The following is a 22,444-nucleotide window of genomic DNA, read 5'->3' on the forward strand; positions in this document are numbered from 1 at the left end:
ATTCGTAGAATTCAATACTCATTTCAAATTAACAACTAAGGCAGTTCATATTTATATGTCAATAGTTGTGTGTGTAATGTATTGACTCAGACTTTGCCTGGAGAGAACGTTATCAAGAAGTTAGCTATCTCTTAATCCAAAAATTTCGTTATCGAGATCAGATACCATCTTTCGCCACACGTAGAGGTTTTTGGTGATATATATTTACTAAGAGTGAGTCACCGGATGTAACCGGGTCTTTCTCCCCTTTTCCCCCCTCCCCTTTGCCACAACGTACAAATTACAAAGTGCTTACCAAACCAGTGACGCACAAGCCCAAAGCTCCCACCTAACCTTACCTTCCGATGCATAGAAAACGTGGGTTTTTTTTTTGTATGCCGCCACTTTTCAGAGTACTTTTTAATATGCACTTTGGGGACCATAATGCCCAAAATGAGACGTTTCAGTTGCAGCAACAGCACACACACGCTGCCTTTTAGCCAGGCTGAGGCTCAAGCCATGCTTTGCTCAATCTCATTTACAACAAGTAATCACCTGTATCCCATGCTGAGATTTCACAGTCCCTCGCTGGTTCGGATCACTATTCTTTTTCGTTATCTTTATGTAACCAAGTGTCAATTGGTCGCGGTTTGCGTGTGACACCTCTCTCACAATAACGTGGCTGAAGTATGTTGGCCAAACCACACACTAGAAAATGAAGGGACGTCGACGTTTCGGTCCGCCCTGGACCATTCTCAAGTCGATTGTGACCTCTCTCTCTCTTTCCGGAGGAAATGTAACACCATTCTAAGAGTGAATTAGAGCATAGTAAGAGTAAGAACACTACCTCACACCCTCTTTACCATCACGTAAGCTCAGTCTTGTCTGGCGGGGTTTTCTCATCTATTTAAGAAAATGATCAATCTTAACTAACGAAATTATTACGATAACCAGTCTGGGGGGTCATCGTTGCGCTTTAGGATACGGGTATAGGGACCCCATGACCTCACAACACACAAATGTAAACAAACACCAATGTTTAGATGCTCGCAGTTGTATACACGCGCTAATGTTTAGATATTTATAAATGCTACTTACTCATAACCACGCCCAAACCTACGCCCCTTGCCCCACAACCACGCCCGCACCCACACCCACGACCAACACACACACATTCGCATCCCTCTTCCTTCTGCAGACCCGAAAGTTTTGATGGGTGGTCAGTTTAGTGTCGGTAAAATGTACACGACGAAATTGTGTTGGAGATGAGACCCTTGGTAAGGTGACTGGTGTAGGTCAGAGCCTGCTTGAGTCTCCTGGTGACTGGTGTAGGTCAGAGCCTGCTTGAGTCTCCTGGTGACTGGTGTAGGCCAGAGCCTGCTTGAGTCTCCTGGTGACTGGTGTAGGCCAGAGCCTGCTTGAGTCTCCTGGTGACTGGTGTAGGCCAGAGCCTGCTGGTGTCTCCTGGTGACTGGTGTAGGTCAGAGCCTGCTTGAGTCTCCTGGTGACTGGTGTAGGTCAGAGCCTGCTTGAGTCTCCTGGTGACTGGTGTAGGCCAGAGCCTGCTTGAGTCTCCTGGTGACTGGTGTAGGCCAGAGCCTGCTGGTGTCTCCTGGTGACTGGTGTAGGCCAGAGCCTGCTTGAGTCTCCTGGTGACTGGTGTAGGCCAGAGCCTGCTTGAGTCTCCTGGTGACTGGTGTAGGCCAGAGCCTGCTGGTGTCTCCTGGTGACTGGTGTAGGTCAGAGCCTGCTTGAGTCTCCTGGTGACTGGTGTAGGTCAGAGCCTGCTTGAGTCTCCTGGTGACTGGTGTAGGCCAGAGCCTGCTTGAGTCTCCTGGTGACTGGTGTAGGCCAGAGCCTGCTGGTGTCTCCTGGTGACTGGTGTAGGCCAGAGCCTGCTTGAGTCTCCTGGTGACTGGTGTAGGCCAGAGCCTGCTGGTGTCTCCTGGTGACTGGTGTAGGCCAGAGCCTGCTGGTGTCTCCTGGTGACTGGTGTAGGCCAGAGCCTGCTGGTGTCTCCTGGTGACTGGTGTAGGTCAGAGCCTGCTTGAGTCTCCTGGTGACTGGTGTAGGCCAGAGCCTGCTTGAGTCTCCTGGTGACTGGTGTAGGCCAGAGCCTGCTGGTGTCTCCTGGTGACTGGTGTAGGCCAGAGCCTGCTGGTGTTTCCTGGTGACTGGTGTAGGCCAGAGCCTGCTTGAGTCTCCTGGTGACTGGTGTAGGCCAGAGCCTGCTGGTGTCTCCTGGTGACTGGTGTAGGTCAGAGCCTGCTTGAGTCTCCTGGTGACTGGTGTAGGCCAGAGCCTGCTTGAGTCTCCTGGTGACTGGTGTAGGCCAAAGCCTGCTGGTGTCTCCTGGTGACTGGTGTAGGCCAGAGCCTGCTGGTGTCTCCTGGTGACTGGTGTAGGCCAGAGCCTGCTTGAGTCTCCTGGTGACTGGTGTAGGCCAGAGCCTGCTTGAGTCTCCTGGTGACTGGTGTAGGCCAGAGCCTGCTTGAGTCTCCTGGTGACTGGTGTAGGCCAGAGCCTGCTGGTGTCTCCTGGTGACTGGTGTAGGCCAGAGCCTGCTGGTGTCTCCTGGTGACTGGTGTAGGCCAGAGCCTGCTGGTGTCTCCTGGTGACTGGTGTAGGCCAGAGCCTGCTTGAGTCTCCTGGTGACTGGTGTAGGCCAGAGCCTGCTGGTGTCTCCTGGTGACTGGTGTAGGCCAGAGCCTGCTTGAGTCTCCTGGTGACTGGTGTAGGCCAGAGCCTGCTTGAGTCTCCTGGTGACTGGTGTAGGCCAGAGCCTGCTGGTGTCTCCTGGTGACTGGTGTAGGTCAGAGCCTGCTGGTGTCTCCTGGTGACTGGTGTAGGCCAGAGCCTGCTGGTGTCTCCTGGTGACTGGTGTAGGTCAGAGCCTGCTGGTGTCTCCAGGTGACTGGTGTAGGTCAGAGCCTGCTGGTGTCTCCAGGTGACTGGTGTAGGCCAGAGCCTGCTGGTGTCTCCTGGTGACTGGTGTAGGCCAGAGCCTGCTGGTGTCTCCTGGTGACTGGTGTAGGTCAGAGCCTGCTGGTGTCTCCAGGTGACTGGTGTAGGCCAGAGCCTGCTGGTGTCTCCTGGTGACTGGTGTAGGCCAGAGCCTGCTGGTGTCTCCTGGTGACTGGTGTAGGTCAGAGCCTGCTGGTGTCTCCTGGTGACTGGTGTAGGCCAGAGCCTGCTGGTGACTGGTGTAGGTCAGAGGCTGCTGGTGTCCTCGGGTGACTGGTGTAGGCCAGAGCCTCATTGTCTATGTATCTAGACTCCAGTGGAGTCCAGATGATCTAGATCTTCTAACGCACTTCAAGCATAGAGTGCGTTATATATATGGGCACAACACGCCACGTATGCGTTATATATATATATACGTTATGTTCCATATATAACGCACTACAAGCTTCTTGTGCTCATATATATTGCCTTGTTAGCCTCTTGTGCTCACTTAAAAGCAATTTAAAGTTTTGTTTACATACTACTAGCTCCCTGTACCTACATAAAACACACGGTTTAAATTTATATAATAATAGGAAAGGGCGCAGTAGTTAAAAGTAGTAGTGGTTAAAGTAGTTGATAGTAGTTAAAGACACAAGTTAAAGACGCAGTAGTTAAAGTAGTTAATAGGGCGCAATAGTTAAAAAGTATTGCGCCCATGTTTAGGTCATTCTAAATATTAACTATCAATTTGGAGCTCCGAAGTAACTGTGCATCCGATTGTAGCCGCATTCTAACCTGCTGTATCCGGTTGTAGCACCATTCTAACCTGCTGTATCCGGTTGTAGCCCCATTCTAACCTGCTGTATCCAATTGTAGCCCCATTCTAACCTGCTGTATCCAATTGTAGCCCCATTCTAACCTGCTGCATCCGGTTGTAGCCCCATTCTAACCTGCTGTATCCGGTTGTAGCACCATTCTAACTTGCTATACACGATTGTAGTCCCAATTTAACGTACTGTATCAGATTATACCTCATTCTAACTTGCTATATCCGACTGTAGCCCTATTCCAATCTGTTGTACTATATTACAGCCCCATTCTTTACTTGTTGTTATCTGATTGTAGTCTATTCTAACCTGTTATATCCGTTTGTAGCCTCAATCATAACGTGTTCTATTCGAGTATAGTCATTCCTAGCGTACACATAACGTGCAAGTAACAAAGTGTACACACCTAATTCACCCTTCCCCGTAGCTAAGTGTACATTCAGCCCCTCCCCCGTAGATACCCACCCAACTCACCCTCCCCCCGTAGCCAAATCAACCAACCAAACACACACACACACACACACACACACACACACACACACACACACACACACACACACAGTATCCCGTGTTGTCTAGTGGCTAGGATACGCGGCTCTCACCCGCGAGGCCCGGGTTCGATTCCCGGCACGGGAAAGTGTTTTAGTGCACTGTACAGTGCACCTTGCACTGTACAGTGCACCTTGCACTGTACCCATTTATTATATTTAGGGAATATCTCCCTAATATCTTCAGAATAATTTTCGCAAATAGAGTGGTAGATGGTTGGAACAAGTTAAGTGAGAAGGTGGTGGAGGCCAAGACCGTCAGTAGTTTCAAAGCGTTATATGACAAAGAGTGCTGGGAAGACGGGACACCACGAGCGTAGCTCTCATCCTGTAACTACACTTAGGTAATTACACTTAGGTAATTACACACACACACACACACACACACACACACACACTTGGACATAGTCAAGTGTACCTCACACATATTTCCCCGGTAGCCACCCCCACCCTTAACCACCCCCCCCCCTCTAAGTGTACCTACAAAACTAACCCCCTTACCCCTCCCCCCCCCCCCACCACCCCTTTTTACGAATATGCTAATGAGCCTTGCGTGTATGGCATTATATTTAAAACTCTGACTTATTAGGGGAGATTAATATATCATTAGACAATACAGAAATACAATCATTTCACACGACGGGGCAAATGGCCTCAAATTCCCGCCACCTTTTTTTTGGACATAACAAAATATTGACTTAATAATGAGGCGCTGGTTGGATGTTGTTGTTGTTGTTGTTGTTGTTGTTGTTGTTGTTGTTGTTGTTGTTGCTTCGGGTATGGGTGTTGTTGTAGTTGAAATTAAGGTTGCTGTTGTTGCTGAGGGTATGGTTAGTATTGTTGTTGTTGTTGTTGTCTAAGGTTTGTTTGTTGTTGCTGTTTAATTTATGGTTGTCATTATTGTTGTTCTTGTTGTCGTTGTTCTTGAAGGTATGGCTGTTTTTTGTTGTGTCTGCTGTACGCCAGAGCGTGTCCAGCTATCTAATTGTTCTTTGTTCTTCAATAATCTGTAGCATATACGCACACACACACACACACACACACACACACACACACACACACACACACACACACACACACACAATGACACCCTCCCCCTGCCTTTCTCACCTGATAAACGAGGTCGGGTGGGCGTGGAAGGGCGTGGGACTCCGGGTTTAAGGGCGTGAGGGCGGAGGCATCGTCCCCCTTCAGCACCGGAGTGGGCGGTGTCACCCCCACAGGCTTGTCCGGTGAGGTTTTCCGTAGCTGTAGGCAGGGAGGAGAGAGCAGGGGAATATTAGTACAGGGGCTGGTATGTAGGGAACAGTGCAGGGAATATCCCGCCCACCATCTTAAAACGATAGTTTGCGTAGAAACTACGTTCTCGAACGTACGAAAATGAACTGTTGCCCCCCCAAAAAAGTTCACGTTTTGTGTTAATGAATTTGTCAAATTAATATTGAAAAAAATGGAAAACTAACTTAATAATCTATCCAAACAATCCTAGGGATAACGTGCGCTATTTTAGTCTAAATTCTTAGGCCTAGGAATGTCTAAATTAGATTTTTTAGTGCACTATAAACAATTGATAGTGCAATAGGTAAAAAATGTGAGGGGTAAAACAGTCCATTTGTGTACGTTCAAACAAATAGTTACTATACGTACTATCATTTTTAGGAGGATAGGCGGAGAATATTTGTTAGGGTACAAAAAGGGGAACAGATAATATTAGTATTTGGAAAATTAGTAGGAAAGGGAACGAGGGAGAATGCTCGTATGGGGAAAGGATAGCAGATAAAAAAAGAGAGGGGGGGGAGTATTAATGTGGAAGGGATACCTGGGAAGGAAGGTGAAGAGCACTAGGGTATATTACTCTGTGGGAAGGACGAGTGAGGGGCAATATCTGTGTGAGGGGAGTAGGTGAGTAAGAGGAGTCGGGAGTTGGGAGGAGAAATCTGAAAATATATGTGCGGTACTGGTCGTAGGAAGGAGTAATTAAGGTAATATTTGTATGGGAGGGAGGGAGAGACAGAGAGAGAGAGATAGAAAGAGGGAGGGAGGGAGAGAGGGACAGAGAGGGAGGGAGAGAGGGAGAGTGGGAGGGAGGGAGAGACAGAGAGAGAGAGATAGAAAGAGGGAGGGAGGGAGAGAGGGACAGAGAGGGAGGGAGAGAGGGAGAGTGGGAGGGAGGGAGAGAACTGGTGAAGACGGAAGATAATTAGAGGAAGGTGGAGGGTTGCAGAGGGTAGAAGAAAGAAGAAACTTTTATATTTAAGTTTCCATCTCTCACCCCTGCCCCTCCACCCCCCCCCCCCCCCATCCCTCCTCCCCAGGAAGTATGGGAGAGGGAGGAGGTAATCAGGAATAAGAGAGAGAGAGAGGGGCAGGATTAATGTCGTTAGGCAGAGAGATGAACAAGTCGAGTGATCGGGAAAGGGAGTTAGGCAATAGGTATAAAGGGTACATATTGGAAAATGTGGCCTTGCTTGTTTGGACTGGGAGAGAGAGAACATTTGTGCTTGCGGGAGGAAGTATATAAGGGAAAGGACTAATAGGGAGTGACAAGGGGAGGGCATAAATGGTGTGTGGAAGGCATAGACGAAATAGGGATGAGGAGACACGCACATGTGGTAGGAGGCAGAGCACCTGCCCGACCGTCCAAGTAGTTAGACACCATTCCGTTTCCCCCGTCCCATCCCAAATCCTAATCCTTACCCTCTTCCGAGTGCTATATAGTCGTAATGGCTTGGCGCTCTCTCCTCATAGTTTCCTTCCATTCCACTGATAACCACAAATGAGCGAAATGAATATAAGATTCACCCTTCAGCGTATTTGTATATGTCTGTTAGTCTGTCCGACACATTTGCTCGCGTTCGGTATAAGTGTATGTGTATCAGTAGACTATGGTAAACTTGGTCTTGCTTGCTCTGACCTGAGCGAGGCCTTCGACGTTGCTGGATAGATAAGCTGATAGATAAGCTTGTAAAACAGGGTGTTAAATGTGTCATATTAAATTTGATAAGAGTATGAGTGATGGGGGAGGAAAGAGAGATAATATAATGATTGATTGGTCAGAAACAGTGAACATAAATGCTTGATGGGCAGGAAACAAAGTCTATATGATTGATAGGTTGAAAACTTTGAAGATAATTGATTGATGGTTAGAAAACAGAGAACATAAATTATTGATGGATATAGGTAACAAAGAACATAAATGATTGACGGATAAGCATCAGAGATAGCATAAAACGAATAAACTCTAGGTGAGAGAGAGTCACACGTGCCGCTCAAAGGGTTCTGCCAAGAACCTTTAATTTGTCAATAACATTCACAAATAATCGACATAAATTGGCAAATAAATCAAATTGGAAAGATACAAAAATCAGAAGCATCGACGCTCAAAATCAGATACAATATAGGCTCAAATTCGGACATGTTATACACTCAAAACAGGTGACGATAACGCCAAGATAACGAAGATAACGAAGATAACCATACAAGGCTTGAGGATGGAAAACGAGCTTCAGCGTAGCCAAAAATATTCCATTAAGCATTGAGGGCAAGAGTGTGCTATGCTATATTAGCTCAGCAATATAGACCTTGGAAAAATTAAACTGCGATCTTGCGTAATTTTGCCGAAAAAGGGTTCAATAGATTGAGGTTAACTAGTGCTAGTTACAGGCGTGCTAAAATTATCCTGGACACGTAATAGTCGTATCAAAGTTATTTTGTACACGTAATAGTCGTATCTATGTTATCCTCCACACGAAATAGTCGTATCAAAGTTATCCTGTCCACGTAATAGTCGTATCTATGTTATCATCCACACGAAATAGTCGTATCAAAGTTATCCTGTATACACAGACATACAAATGTTATCCTGTGCACTATCCTCGACCAGTGACTCAGTTATAATTATTATGAGCAGTTTTGATCATAATTAATATTCACGAAGACACAACCTATCAAGAGAAGAAAGAATAAGATCTGCTAAAGTTCCCCCTCACGGGAGACCAGAGCGAGAAGGCGATGTGATAAATGGCAGAAAGGCATTACCATGGTAAAAAAGAGGGAAGGAGTATGAGAAGGGAGTCAAATTGTTTAGGGGTGTCTTGTCCTTCCATGATCCTGGCAGGTTCAGTCTCAGCACAGAGGCAGGATTCGCCCTGACGGTGGCCGTGACTTGAAGCCCGTTTCGGAGACATTAAGCTCATGTGTTTGTAGGATGGTGAATTAATCCTGATAGTGATTAAGGATGAGTAGATCCATGTTCCACTGTTCTTGGGAAGATTTAGAGCTTTAAGGACTCTTGGGAGCTGCATCTGTATATTCTGTTTAACATCTTGACTGTATGAGATGCACTGACAACTTGAACTTTGGTTTGCAAATGGTTGGAGGTTTCATCACATAATAATTATCTATACTCGTTCATTTAGATGACGCTGTTATGTGAGACAAAGTAGTATGAGAACTACTCTTCTCATGCACGTGTGAGAAGAGAACGGAGGAGTGAGAGGGATTAATGCTTGTAGAAAAAGGGGAGGGAGGGAATTATCAGGGGGAAGCGCCAAGCCATAACGAGGAAAAATAAAGGAAAAAGGGAGAAATGAATGGGGGAAGAGAGGGAAATTAAGGGATGAGTACGAGGGAACAGTGAGGGAATGGAAGGAGTGAGTAAGAACAGGAACATAAGGGAAAGAGAAACATTTAGAGAGTAAGGTAAGAAGGGAGGAAAGGAGAGATTGACGAAGGAGGAGAACGAGACAATGAAAAAGTGAATCAGGGAAGGTAAAGATATCAAGTATGAAGGATGGTCACAGACGTGAGGTGCTGGTGTGTGTGTGTGTGTGTGTGAGGGCAGATGAATGGCCCCAGCGAGATTTATATGGGTGAAAATAGAAGCTGTATAGGACGGAGGGGCACACAGCCGGGCAGGTGGGAGAGGTGTTTACTCACCTAGTTGTGTATGTGTGGGATAACCTACAGCTCTTGGATACCGCCTCTCAACCCTTAATAAGAGTTGTGTATAGGTACCAGTACCTACTGGGCTCTGTCATAGCTACATTTGAAGCTGTGTGTTGGAGACGTTCACCTCCAAAAAACTTTCTAATGTCTTTGTGGCTCTTTTAGGTGCTTAGTACGTCCTCCTTGTCCTATATACTACCTCTGATAAAGAGGCTGTCATTGTGTGTCGTGTCTATTCCCTCCTGCAAATTCTGTATGTGGTAATCATGTCTCAACTGTCTATTTTGTCTTGCAATTACATGAAGTTTAACTTTCTTGGTCTTTCCTCGTAGCTCATACCTCTCAGCCCCGGGACTGAGGTTGAAAGGTATGAGATTACAGAAAAGGGTCAGCATAGTGATTCCGCTTCTTCTTTTAGTATCCAAGGCGATATCTTTTATAGTTCTATAGTTTTTGCTACATCCAGTTCCCGTAATTGCATTTTCATTTCAGTATGTATGTGTGTATGAGAAAATGTGTATATATGTGTGTGTATTTACCTAGTTGTGTATACTGGAGTTGAGCTCTGCTCTTTCGGCCCGCCTCTCAACTGTCCATCAATCAATTGTTACTAACTATTAACATATTTTTGTTTTGTTTTCACACACACCCCTCCAGGAAGCAGCCCGTAATAGCTGCCTAACTCCCAGGTACCTATTTACTGCTACGTAACAGGGGGCATCAGGGTTAAGGTGTGTGTGTGTGTGTGTGTGTGTGTGTGTGTGTGTGTGAGTGATATGTGTTTGTTTCAAGTATTTTTATATATATATATATATTTTTTATAATTCCCCCCTAAGCAATATATTTGCCGCGTGAGTTCAATCTGGCGAAGAAGACCTCACACATTCTCCCCCAAGATGCCGAAAATAGATCTATTTTATTCCCTTCCCAAACGTTTCTCGCGAAATAGTTTACGATACCTGTCAATTCAAGCTGTCTACGGTTTCTACATGCCATACCCGTCTATATGATATAGCTTTCGTTATTGCCTACTGTATGTCTACAACAGTGTTTGCTTTGCCCTTCCGTTTGTTTCTACCGTATGTTTACCTCGCCTGTTCCTCTGTGTGTAGTCCTGAGCGCTGACCGTCAATGTCACCTGCAGACAGGGAAGAGACGGCTCGATATTGCCTGCTCCACAAAGCCACAAAAGAACTTGATGGATGACGTTGACAGAAGAAGATGGGAAGGAGGGGGATGGGAAGGAAAAGCCAACAAGCGATGATGGGGCTGGGAAGAATGATCGGGCCATAGCGGATGGAAAGAGCGATAATGGTGAGAATAATGAAAGACATAACAATGACGGCGAGACTAACGGAAAAATGGTGGCGAGGAGGATGATGTTATAGTTTTGACTTGTGTCTTCAGGGGGAGGGATGGTGTGTCTCCTCTCTTCCTACGACGACGGATAGATGGATGGGGGCTTATTTAGAGAATGGTTAGGGGGGCTGAGTATTATCGTTCTGGGATGTATGGGGGGCTGGAGAAGGTAAAAAGAGGGGCTATGTATTGTGTTATATTTGCTACATAAGGTAGAGGGGAGGAATGTGTGTATCAGGGCTTGTATCAGACCCATACTCAGAGCGTCGGGTCTCAAAGTTGTTTGCAAGAAAATGGAAAATTAAGGTGAGGAGTGTGAGTGTAGTTAGAGACGAGGGGTGTAACACAGAGAGGTGTACCACGTTCTTAACTGTGTATACAGGGAGAGTTTAATTTAGTCATGGACAGTGTCTAAGATTATATATACTTGCTGCTTGATCAGTAAGCAATTGTGATGCCATTAATAATCCTCCAGTGAGAGAGAGAGAGAGAGAGAGAGAGAGAGAGAGAGAGAGAGAGAGAGAGAGAGAGAGAGAGAGAGAGAGAGAGAGAGAGAGAGAGAGAGAGAGAGAGACATAAAAACAGACCCGGGTGCCGCCGGGTGCCGCTTCTAGTCTATATAAGTCCACCACCACCACTGACCTGACACACCACCACGCCCACCACCACGCCCACCACCACCACCACTGACCTGACACACCACCACGCCCACCACCACGCCCACCACCACCACCACTGACCTGACACACCACCACGCCCACCACCACCACCACTGACCTGACACACCACCACGCCCACCACCACGCCCACCACCACGCCCACCACCACCACCACTGACCTGACACACCACCACGCCCACCACCACCACCACTGACCTGACACACCACCACGCCCACCACCACGCCCACCACTACCACCACTGACCTGACACACCACCACGCCCACCACCACGCCCACCACCACCACCACTGACCTGACACACCACCACGCCCACCACCACCACCACTGACCTGACACACCACCACGCCCACCACCACAACCACCACCACCACTGCAGGGATGATCAGGAAGAGCCAGTTGACGCTCCGGTCCTTCTGCCTCACCGGAGGGAACTGCTTGTCTGTGGGAGAGAAAACACCAATCAACTGAATACCAATATATATATATATATATATATATATATATATATATATATATATATATATATATATATATATATATATATATATATATACATATATATATATATATATATATATATATATATATATACATATATATATATATATATATATATATATATATATATATACATATATATATATATATATATACATATATATATATATATACATATATATATATATATATATATATATATATATATATATATATATATATATATATATATATAAATATATATATACACACAATCTCAAGTATTTGGAATATTTAAGTAATTATTGGATTTTCAGGTATTTAAAATGCAGCCTGTATGAATTATCAACAATTATTAATGCAAGTTGATTTTGGTAAATAATGATATTGTCTTTAACTATGAAGCTATTAATTCTCTTTTTGTTTCTGATGGATCTGTTGAGATACATTAACATTTTTACTGATATAGTTTTATCTCTAGACTGTAAAAAAAAGTCTCATTTCCTCACTGGCACCGATAAATTATCGTTACTGATATATGGATATAGGAATTTTACAATATTCCTTTCGCAATCGAACCCGGGCCATTAGGACTATGAACCCCCTAGCGTTGTCAACTCAGCCGCGAGACCCCATGGATATAGGAAGCGTGAATATATCAACCCGTTCTCGCACTTTCGTATAGTCAATATTGACTTATTAAATACGTGCATATGTGACATACTAAACATACTAGTTTACCTTGAAAAGCTTCATAGAAAACACCGACCTTACCTAACCTTCTTAGTATGTTAAGATAAGCATCTTATTGCTACGTAATTACAATTATTACTTAACCTTCTATAGGTTAGGTTAAGTAATAATTGTAATTAAGAAGCAATAAGATGCTTATCTTAACATACTAAGAAGGTTAGGTAAGGTCGGTGTTTTCTATGAAGCTTTTCAAGGTAAACTAGTATGTTTAGTATGTCACATATGCACGTATTAAATAAGTCAATATTGACTGTAAGAAAGTGCGAGAACGGGTTGAATATATATATATATATATATATATATATATATATATATATATATATATATATATATATATATATATATATATATATATATAATATAGTCTCGTCAACAATACCCCACCAACACTTTCACCACGGGGGAGACATCTCCCATCACGCAAGGTACAGTCGCACCTCCACAGATCTCCAGTATCAGCTAATGATACTGGTAATGGCTCAAAAGGGCCACCACTTACGGGCTATTCATGCCCGTGCCACCTTTTGGGTGACTTAATCTTTATCAATCAATCAATCAATACGCCCAGGAAAACGTACCAGCCTCGCTGTGGAGGACGGTGAGGTGGGCCTCTCTGAAGGAGTACCCGAGCGGGTTGATCGCCAGGCAGACATAGACGCCGGCGACGCCCGGGGTGGCGTGGGCGATGGTGAGCTTGGAGAGGTAATGAGACTCGCCGCGGGCCACCACGCCCCCCGCGCCTCGTACCCGACGGAACCACCTGCCTCCCAGCTGCCGGGTCGAGTTGGGCGCCTGTGTTCCAGTGCCATCTTTGCCGGCTTCCTCCGCCTGTATCTCCTTCAGCCACTGCAGAGTGATAACGGCCCAGATATAGTTACAGAAATGATAGAAGGATAGAGGTATGATTCAGAGGTACTAGGATGATACCAGGTTACAGGTGTGAAACAGGGGTTACAGGTGTGAAGGAGGGTTAAATAAATGATACCAGGGTTCAGGTGTGTGGAATAAAGAGTAAAATAATGATAAATGGAAACAATACATATAAACATACAGTCACGTGAATTATGCAAGAATACATTAGTCTATCACCCTTGAATTATTAATACCAGGTGACGGGAGGCAACTGACTCTCGCTGGCTCATCATTGCCTCTCATTTTTGTGGGTTCCCTTACATGCTGGTTTAAAAAGTTTCTTGTCGCCTCTTCCAACAGATTCGCTCTCCATGTTTCCTCACCCTCATGTGGTTTCTTGTTTTCCCATTCTATCCTTCCGTGATTGAAGTCCCCCATGATGAGCAGATGGGATCACTCATCGCTGATGGGATCGCTGTGTGTGTGTGTGTGTGTGTGTGTGAGAGAGAGAGAGAGTGTGTGTGTGTGTGTGAGAGAGAGAGAGAGAGAGAGAGAGAGAGAGAGAGAGAGAGAGAGAGAGAGAGAGAGTGTGTGTGAGAGAGTGTGTGTGAGAGAGTGTGTGTGAGAGAGTGTGTGTGTGTGTGTGTGTGTGTGTGTGTGTGTGTGTGTGTGTGTGTGTGTGTGTGTGTGTTTGTACATATACTATTTTTGCCTGCAGGCTCGAGCTCCTGGTCCCCACATTTTTAATCGTCGGTTATATAATGTACTATCTCTCGACAAAAATTTTCCTATCATATCTACTTAGTAATTCTCTTCAACACGCACATCCACCGGGCACACCTATTTTATACTAGGCGAATAGACGCATCAGATGAAGGATAGCTGTGCCCATTTTCTGTAATCATTCCTAGCAGATGTAACAGTAATAGTCACATAGTGTTATCCCAGTGTTATCGTTAAGTAATGCTGAAATCGCTCTGGAACACAACTGGTTATCGTAGCAAGCAAACATGAAGACACAAAAGATACCAAAGTTATGCACCAAAATCATGACATGCCAGTATACCCCAAGTATACATGAGAGCCAAGATATACAACCATACAACAAGAGCATGTATAACCACAAGTATGTCAATATTGTTACTGAGGGAGATGACGTTTATACAGCAAACATGATGGGATAGGCCTATACCTAGCCACGGAGCTTTATGACTAGGCCTTCTCCCCTTTGGAGAGAGAGAGTGAGAGAGTTACACGAGAAGGTTAGGACAACCTTTTGGAATAGCCGCTATGGAAGAGGACTAGACCTACTCTTCACTAGAAGGAAGGGCAGGAGAGGTGTTCATAAGAGGCTACAGCCCATTTAATTATCTAAAAGCTTGGGCTTTATGCTATCTACTGCTACTGAGGCAGTAGATAGCATACTGGGGCAATAGTCCTGTACTTCAAGCATGTTCTAGGGGCTATAGTTATTCCTACAAACACAGGTTAAATGTGAAGACTTTACTGCATATACCTTTCATTCCTTGGAGAATATCGCCGATTCACACCGGTACGGGCCTCAGGGTAGGTACACTTATCACCTGTACTCCGAGGCAGATACAAGAGATTTGCTTGTACCTCAGGGCAGGTACAGAGAGAAAAATAACCCCTCAACTGCATCACAAGTCAGGTACACGAGTCGCTTGGACTCGTATGACAAAACTCATCAGACACCTGTACCTCAGGTGAAACACCAGTGACACCTTCACCAGAGGATAGATAGGTACACAACTCCACTGTAAAGCACACGAGATGCAGGGGAGACTCACCTGAACACTCGGAGGATGTGAGGTGCGGACAGTACACTGGAGGGACGTCGTGCCTCCCTCCACCACAGTCGTGTTGACAGCCTCACTAATCTCCAGCTCGTGATCTTCGCTCGGCTCTGAGAATTACGTTGAAACCCGGTGGTTAGTGTAAATATATGTATGTCGCACCTAATAGTCAGACCTGCACTACTTGGCCCTAGTACGCTAGGTCTGATTTGCTCAACACAGTGATTTCCCTTATTTTCAAATCTTTCTTTCGAAATTGGTTCATTGAAATTAATATTAATATATTAAGACAATTGGGTACAATATATATATATATATATATATATATATATATATATATATATATATATATATATATATCAATATATATATATATATATATATATAAATATATATATATATATATATATATATAAATATATATATATATATATATATATATATATATATATATATATATATATATATATATATATATATATATATATAATATGAGAGAGAGAGAAAACAACACCGAAATATGAATATTTATTATTGATGCAATAGTGAATACATGACAACATTTATATGTGGCTGTAGTATAAAACAAAAATATAAAACGCGTGTTTCCCTGATCTGTATTCCCTCTATATCATAGGGAGCAGCAGGACCTGACTCTGCCCCAGGGGAGCAGCAGGACCTGACTCTGCCCCAGGGGAGCATCCAGACCTGACTCTGCCCCAGGGGAGCATCCAGACCTGACTCTGCCCCAGGGGAGCATCCAGACCTGACTCTGCCCCAGGGGAGCATCTAGGCCTGACTCCTCGGGGGAGCATCCAGGCCTGGCTCTGCCCCAAGGGAGCATCCAGGCCTGACTGCCACAGGAAGATCCAACTATGCAAGACATAGTTGCAGCCCGCTACCCTCTACGAGAACCGTTTCATCTAATGTTCTCATGTCACATCTAAATAGTTAACATAACTGACTTTGAAGTTTGGAGAGCAGCTTGACCTTCGTGGGGCCTTATACACTTAGCTCAAACATTTCAACAAAAGGTGTTGATGCACGATTGCTTGCTTCAAGGAATTAGTATTGCTTCAAGCTAAAAAATTAATTTACCATTAAGGTATATATATAAAATATGATTATAGAATTTCATTATTTATCCGTCCTCGTTTGACTGGTCGTTAAGGAACGGCATCACTTCTTGCATGGTAAGCGTTCGTACCCCAGTAGCCCAAGTGATTGAGTAGGCCAATCTTTCCTTTCAAGTTAAATATAGTCAAACAGACAGAGCATTTTCCTGAAAATTAACATATCTAACACCTGTCATTGTGTTTTCCCGAGATGTTTACTTATTACAACACCTGTCTCAACTATCAATCAAACAGGCGCCGTACATGACAAATATGAAGGAACAATCATTAAGTCTTGTCAAGTATATACAATTACCTCTTGGAATTCTAAGCCGGACCGGCCATGACAGCCTCGACTTACAAAGGCGGGATATTGACTCTTCAGAGGTCGTAAAACAGTAGCATGAGAGGTCAAACACTATTGAAGCATCAACTATGTTTTTTCTATTAGATTGATAACACAAGTAGTTCCAATGCTCATCAACTTTCGTCTTGAAACAACTCCAAAATTTATTAATCACATATATTCACTTATTTGCAGGTAAATAATAATAATAATAAATAATAATAAAAAATATAATAAAAATAATAAAAAAATAATAATTGCATTAATAATGCCCATACCAGCAGGCATGAGGGTATAACTGGATGGTTGAGGTGGTGGGAGGGAAGGTGTAGAGGAGAATGGGATAGGTATTAGAGGAAAGGGGTGGGATAAGGAGAGGGTGAGAGGGGATGGTGGAAGATTTGTTTGGAGAGGGTGGGAGGGAAGGGGGAGGGGAGGTAGTGGGAAAGTATGTGAATGGAAGGTGGTTCTCGAGGTAGTGGGAGAGGGTGGGATGGAACGTTGTTATAAAGGGGGAGAAGGTGGAAGAGGAGATGTGGAGAGAGAGAGGGGGGCAGGAGAGAGGGCAGCAAAGCCTGCCTCTCATTACCTACTAAATCCACATTGAGAGATCTGCATATTCATAATGGCAGGAAACTCCTGGTTCCCAGTCTATCAGCTCTCTCCTCTCTCTCCCTTCCCTCTCACTCCCCTCTCTCACTTCCCTATCTTTCTCCCCCCCCCCCCGGTCTCTACTCCCATTTCCCATCCGTACACACCCCTCACACAACGACGTCACTTGCTCTTCCAAACTCAAATATCTTTAATTTTATCTGCGATTTAACCCCTCCCCCCTCTTCACAACCGCCCCCACCTGCTCTCACAACCTCCCCCCTCCCCCTCACAAACCCCCTACTCGCATCATTAATCCTCCACCCATCTCACAACCCCCCCCCCCTAAATGCCAACTCACAAATCCACCTGGATTTGTGAGTTGACCTGGAGAGAATAAACAGTGAGTTAATTACCCAGAATTCCCAGGGGAAAACACCCCAGTCTTCAAACATCAACAAAAGGCCCCACATTGGGCTGCTGTTGGAGGAGAACTATAGTGTTCTTGCATAGGCAGACACAACACATGTGCTCTCTGACTGACATCTGTACACCCGCCCCTTGTGTGCCCACCCACGCCCCACTCATGTGCCCACTCTCGCCCCACTCAAGTGCCCACCCTCGCACCACTCAAGTGCCCACCCTCGCCCCACTCAAGTGCCCTCCTTCGCACCACTCATATGCCCACCCACGCACCAGTACTGCCCCCTCTCCCACTTCCAATAAGTTCCACTCCTCATCCTCTCTAATACTCTGCTCCTCCACCCACATAATATCACCTCCCCTACACAGACACGCTCGTACGCACCTGTAGAGGCCTCGAAGCCTTATAAAGAGCTATACCTCTGTTCTCCTGAGTCACTGTTAGATAAGCACTCGATGCTCTCCCAGTAAACTGACAGCTCCCGTGCAGTTATCCACCTTGTTCCCTAACCTAAAATTCCCATTGCGCCACTCCCAAAATCAGCCCTTCCCTATCCTCCCCCCACTCTACCCACAAGAGGGCCCACCCTCCCCTAGGCCCACCCTCCCCTAGGCCCACCCTCCCCTAGACCCACCCTCACAAGTGATGCCATCCCCCCCACCGAGCATCCAGAAGCCTGTTCCATCCTTCACTGCCTCTCACCTGGTCTCATTAAAAAGAAATGCGAATATACACATAAATGAATACATGCAGCTCGACTCCTTCTATCTCATTACTTGTGTATTGAGACAGTTCCAAATGAGAGATACTTAGAGCCCGATGAGAGACATAATGGGACGGATACTCGGGGTAATGGTAAGGGGGAGGAGGAGGAGGAGTGTGGTAAGTGGCAGGACTGAGAGAGTGGATTGGGTAAGGGGGGGGGTGAAAGATGAGAAAGGAAGGCATGGAAGAAGGTTGAGGAAGAAGGGTAATATTGGAAATATAGGAAAAGGAAGAAAGCTGAAAGGATAGAAGAGAGAGAGAGAGAGAGAGAGAGAGAGAGAGAGAGAGAGAGAGAGAGAGAGAGAGAGAGAGAGAGAGAGAGAGGAAAGGAGGGTGAGAGGGAGATGGGAGAGGAGGAGGAAGTGAAGTACGAGAGGTAAGTGAGTGGAAGAAACGAGTACTAAATTAAGGATGAAAGGAATTAGAGGAGCTCTTGTGTGCCCTGACGACAAGGAGAGACGCTGAGAGAGACCCTTCAGAGATGCTGAGGTCCGCTGAGAGTAGGAAGACGTACTCAGAGGCTTAGAGACACACAGAGACAGGGACTGAAAGAGAGCCAGAGTGAGAGAGAGAGAGTTCACACATGCTGGGGATACTTTCTGGACACAAGAGCCCTTCGTATCACTGCTCTCAACACTCACACACACTCACATAAGCAACAAGTCAACATTCCTGTCGAATCTGGACGAAAATCTGTGTAATATGATAGACAGAACACAGACGAAAGAAGCACTGGTGGTCTACCAACACGTCACAAGAGGAGCCAAGGGGGGTAGAAATAACCTAAGCTACTCTATCCCCTTGGGATGTATTTTCTTGTCTCAATAAACATACTTGAACAAGAGGAGCCAATGTGCAGTAGCTGAGAGTCACACTCCCTGCACATGTGCAGTGAGAGTCACACTCTCTGCACATGTGCCGGGAGTGTACGTGAGAGGAGAGTGATACACCCTGTGTGGTCAACACCACCTGTTGCTGCTGGCATTGTGCAAACATCATCACAGAATATTTTCCCAAAGACTATATGGTAGTAAGTAATATGGTATTGATTAATATAAAAGGAAAATAATAATAATAATAATGCTAATAATATTAATAATAATAATAATAAGAGTAAGAAGGTTGAAGTTCAAGTACATATTTTGGAGGGCTTGCAAAATCCGGTTGTGCTGTGGATCAGATTACGAAGTTGGGTTAAGGAGATGGAGGATTCGGGGGTTACAGGCGATGGACGGAGGTTACAGGTGATGGGCGGTGGTTACAGGTGATAGGCGTGGGTTACAGGTGACGGGCGGGGGTTACAGGTGATAGGCGTGGGTTACAGGTGACGGGCGGGGGTTACAGGTGACGGGCGGTGGTTACAGGTGATGGGCGGGGGTTACAGGTGATGGGCGGGGGTTACAGGTGATGGGCGGGGGTTACAGGTGATGGGCGGGGGTTACAGGTGATGGGCGGGGGTTACAGGTGATGGGCGGGGGTTACAGGTGATGGGCGGGGGTTACAGGTGATGGGCGGGGGTTACAGGTGATGGGCGGGGGTTACAGGTGATGGGCGGGGGTTACAGGTGATGGGCGGGGGTTACAGGTGATGGGCGGGGGTTACAGGTGATGGGCGGGGGTTACAGGTGATGGGCGGGGGTTACAGGTGATGGGCGTGGGTTACAGGCTTTCATTATACCATTACCGTACACCACAGATTTCTAACATTGATTTTCAACATTTGCATAACTGATTTACAATACTGACTTAAACAATAATTATTTAAAAATTATTGTTAACCCCGGGAATGATTTAAAAATCGAGTTGTGCTTCAGCTCCTGGGTCGCCTCTTCTAGTTTACTCAATCCATTGTCTTTCCAGACTTAACCTCACTGATTGTTGTGTAAATCTTGGGTCCCTTTAACACGCTCTCCTCTGTTACCCCATCGTCTCGATAGCTACAATGGCTACGTTACCCACTCACAACAAGAAGATCCTGGGTTCGATTCCCAGGCGGAACATAAATAGCTTGGCCCGTTTCTCCTTCTCACGATGCCTCTGTCCACCTAGCAGTAAACAGACACCCGGTATTAGAAGCTGTTGTGTAGGGAAATACTGACCTGGAGGAAGGTCATTATTTCGTCCTTAAAGAGACCTAGACACAAGCCCAAAATATTTATATATACAGAGGCTTCCTGTCCCCGACATAGTGGAAAAAGGTCACTATATATATGACCCTCAAAGCACTTACCTCCAACCTGGAGTGTGAAGTTGGCGGAGGTGCCACCGAGGGCCGAGTTGGCCCTGCAGGTGTAGCGACCCGAGTCTGTTGGCACTAGGCTGCTGAAGGTCAGCTGGTCTCCTTCCTTGCTCAGCAGCAGGTCGTCCTAGGGTGCCACACGCACCAACACGCACCAACACGCACGCACCAACACGCACACAGAAACACAGAGAAGGTCGTTAGTATCAGGAATGAGTTTTAGGTGGTGAGATTCGTGACCATTGTTGGCTGCCTGTATGACACACATGAGCACCTCACTAACGACACACATGAGCACCTCACTAACGACACACATAAGCACCTCACTAACGACACACATGAGCACCTCACTAACGACACACATAAGCACCTCACTAACGACACACATGAGCACCTCACTAACGACACACATGAGCACCTCACTAACGACACACATGAGCACCTCACTAACGACACACATGAGCACCTCAATAATGACACACATGAGCACCTCACTAACGACACACATGAGCACCTCACTAACGACACACGTGAGCACCTCACTAACGACACACATGAGCACCTCACTAACGACACACATGAGCACCTCACTAACGACACACATGAGCACCTCACTAACGACACACATGAGCACCTCACTAACGACACACATGAGCACCTCACTAACGACACACATGAGCACCTGAATAATGACACACATGAGCACCTCAATAATGACATACACACAAGTAATACCAGAGACACTGAGCACGTGACACTGAGGTGACAGCTGACCTGAATGTCACGTGACAACAGCTTTATGAACCCACACGTGTGACGTAACAAGAGTAAGGACGAGTCAAAACGTGACACACTAAGTCCATTCTAAAAACTTCTAAATGGCTCTCATTAACTTAAGCAAATATTGTTATTAATAATAAAATCAGACATTTCTAAATAAGATAAACATAGGCCTAACGGGAAATATGATGCCATGTTGTCAAATTTCAGGAATAACAAGTTTATATATTAGTTTGTTGAAGAAAGGATTAAGTGTGTATTAGTAAATATGATTTGTGTTACACAGGACTTGAACTGAATCAATTTATATTACACTTATTGTGGTATGAATGTAATTGAGAGTTTAATTGTCCCCCTTGGAAGGGGAGTGTTCCCCTGTGCCCCCGTGGGAGGGGAGAGTACCCCTGTGCTCCCGTGGGAGGGGAGTGTGCCCCTGTGTGCCCTAGGAATTTATACTTTGTCCATCCATGTGTTCCCCAGTTAGCAATGCAACCCCCTCCAGTAAGTACGTGTCCCCTGGTCATTAGCGTGAACCTTGCCGAAGACTCACCTTGTACCAGGTGACCGTCGGGGTGGGGAGGCCTCTCGCTCTGCAGGTTAGTACGAGGCCCTCCCCGCGGCGGCGCTGGAGGACGCCCTCTGGCCACACCTCCGTCAGTTCTGGCTTCATCAGGTCTCCTTCCGGCTCCCCGTCCTCTGTGAGGGGTGTAGAGTGGGTGAGTGAGTGGGTGAGTGGGTGAGTGAGTGGGTGAGGGAGTGAGTGAGTAATCGAGCTCTTGTGTGAGTGAGTGAATCCTATGCGAACATCAACATAATGTATTTTGATAAGGAAATCACTAATATAATTTACCCACACATACCCAACATAACCTACCCAATCATTACAAACACACATAAGCTTACCCAATCATTACAAACACACGTAAGCTTACCCAATCATCACAAACCCCCGTAGCGTAGCCTCCAACAGCCTCGTTAGATAACCACCTTGACTAAATA

The 22,444-nt window shown here is 45.7% G+C and overlaps 1 protein-coding gene and 1 non-coding gene across 3 annotated transcripts in view; one reads left to right on the forward strand and one right to left on the reverse strand.

The window, feature by feature from the left end:
* LOC123754426 (fibroblast growth factor receptor-like 1) overlaps window positions 1–22,444 on the reverse strand; it is a 149,174-nt gene that overhangs the window by 3,632 nt on the left and 123,098 nt on the right. For both annotated transcript variants that reach the window (XM_069326512.1, XM_069326513.1), the window contains 6 exons: window positions 21,996–22,141; window positions 20,657–20,792; window positions 15,181–15,296; window positions 13,096–13,363; window positions 11,617–11,726; window positions 5,411–5,548 (listed from right to left, as the gene is read on the reverse strand). In XM_069326512.1, the coding sequence (XP_069182613.1) occupies window positions 5,411–5,548; window positions 11,617–11,726; window positions 13,096–13,363; window positions 15,181–15,296; window positions 20,657–20,792; window positions 21,996–22,141 (914 nt within the window). The remainder of the gene's footprint in view (window positions 1–5,410; window positions 5,549–11,616; window positions 11,727–13,095; window positions 13,364–15,180; window positions 15,297–20,656; window positions 20,793–21,995; window positions 22,142–22,444) is intronic.
* On the forward strand, window positions 4,317–4,388 carry TRNAE-CUC (transfer RNA glutamic acid (anticodon CUC)). Its single transcript has one exon. It is a non-coding gene; the product is annotated as a tRNA-Glu (tRNA).

The sequence above is a fragment of the Procambarus clarkii genome, chromosome 18 (genome assembly GCF_040958095.1).
Source record: "Procambarus clarkii isolate CNS0578487 chromosome 18, FALCON_Pclarkii_2.0, whole genome shotgun sequence".
Classification (NCBI taxonomy): domain Eukaryota; kingdom Metazoa; phylum Arthropoda; class Malacostraca; order Decapoda; family Cambaridae; genus Procambarus; species Procambarus clarkii.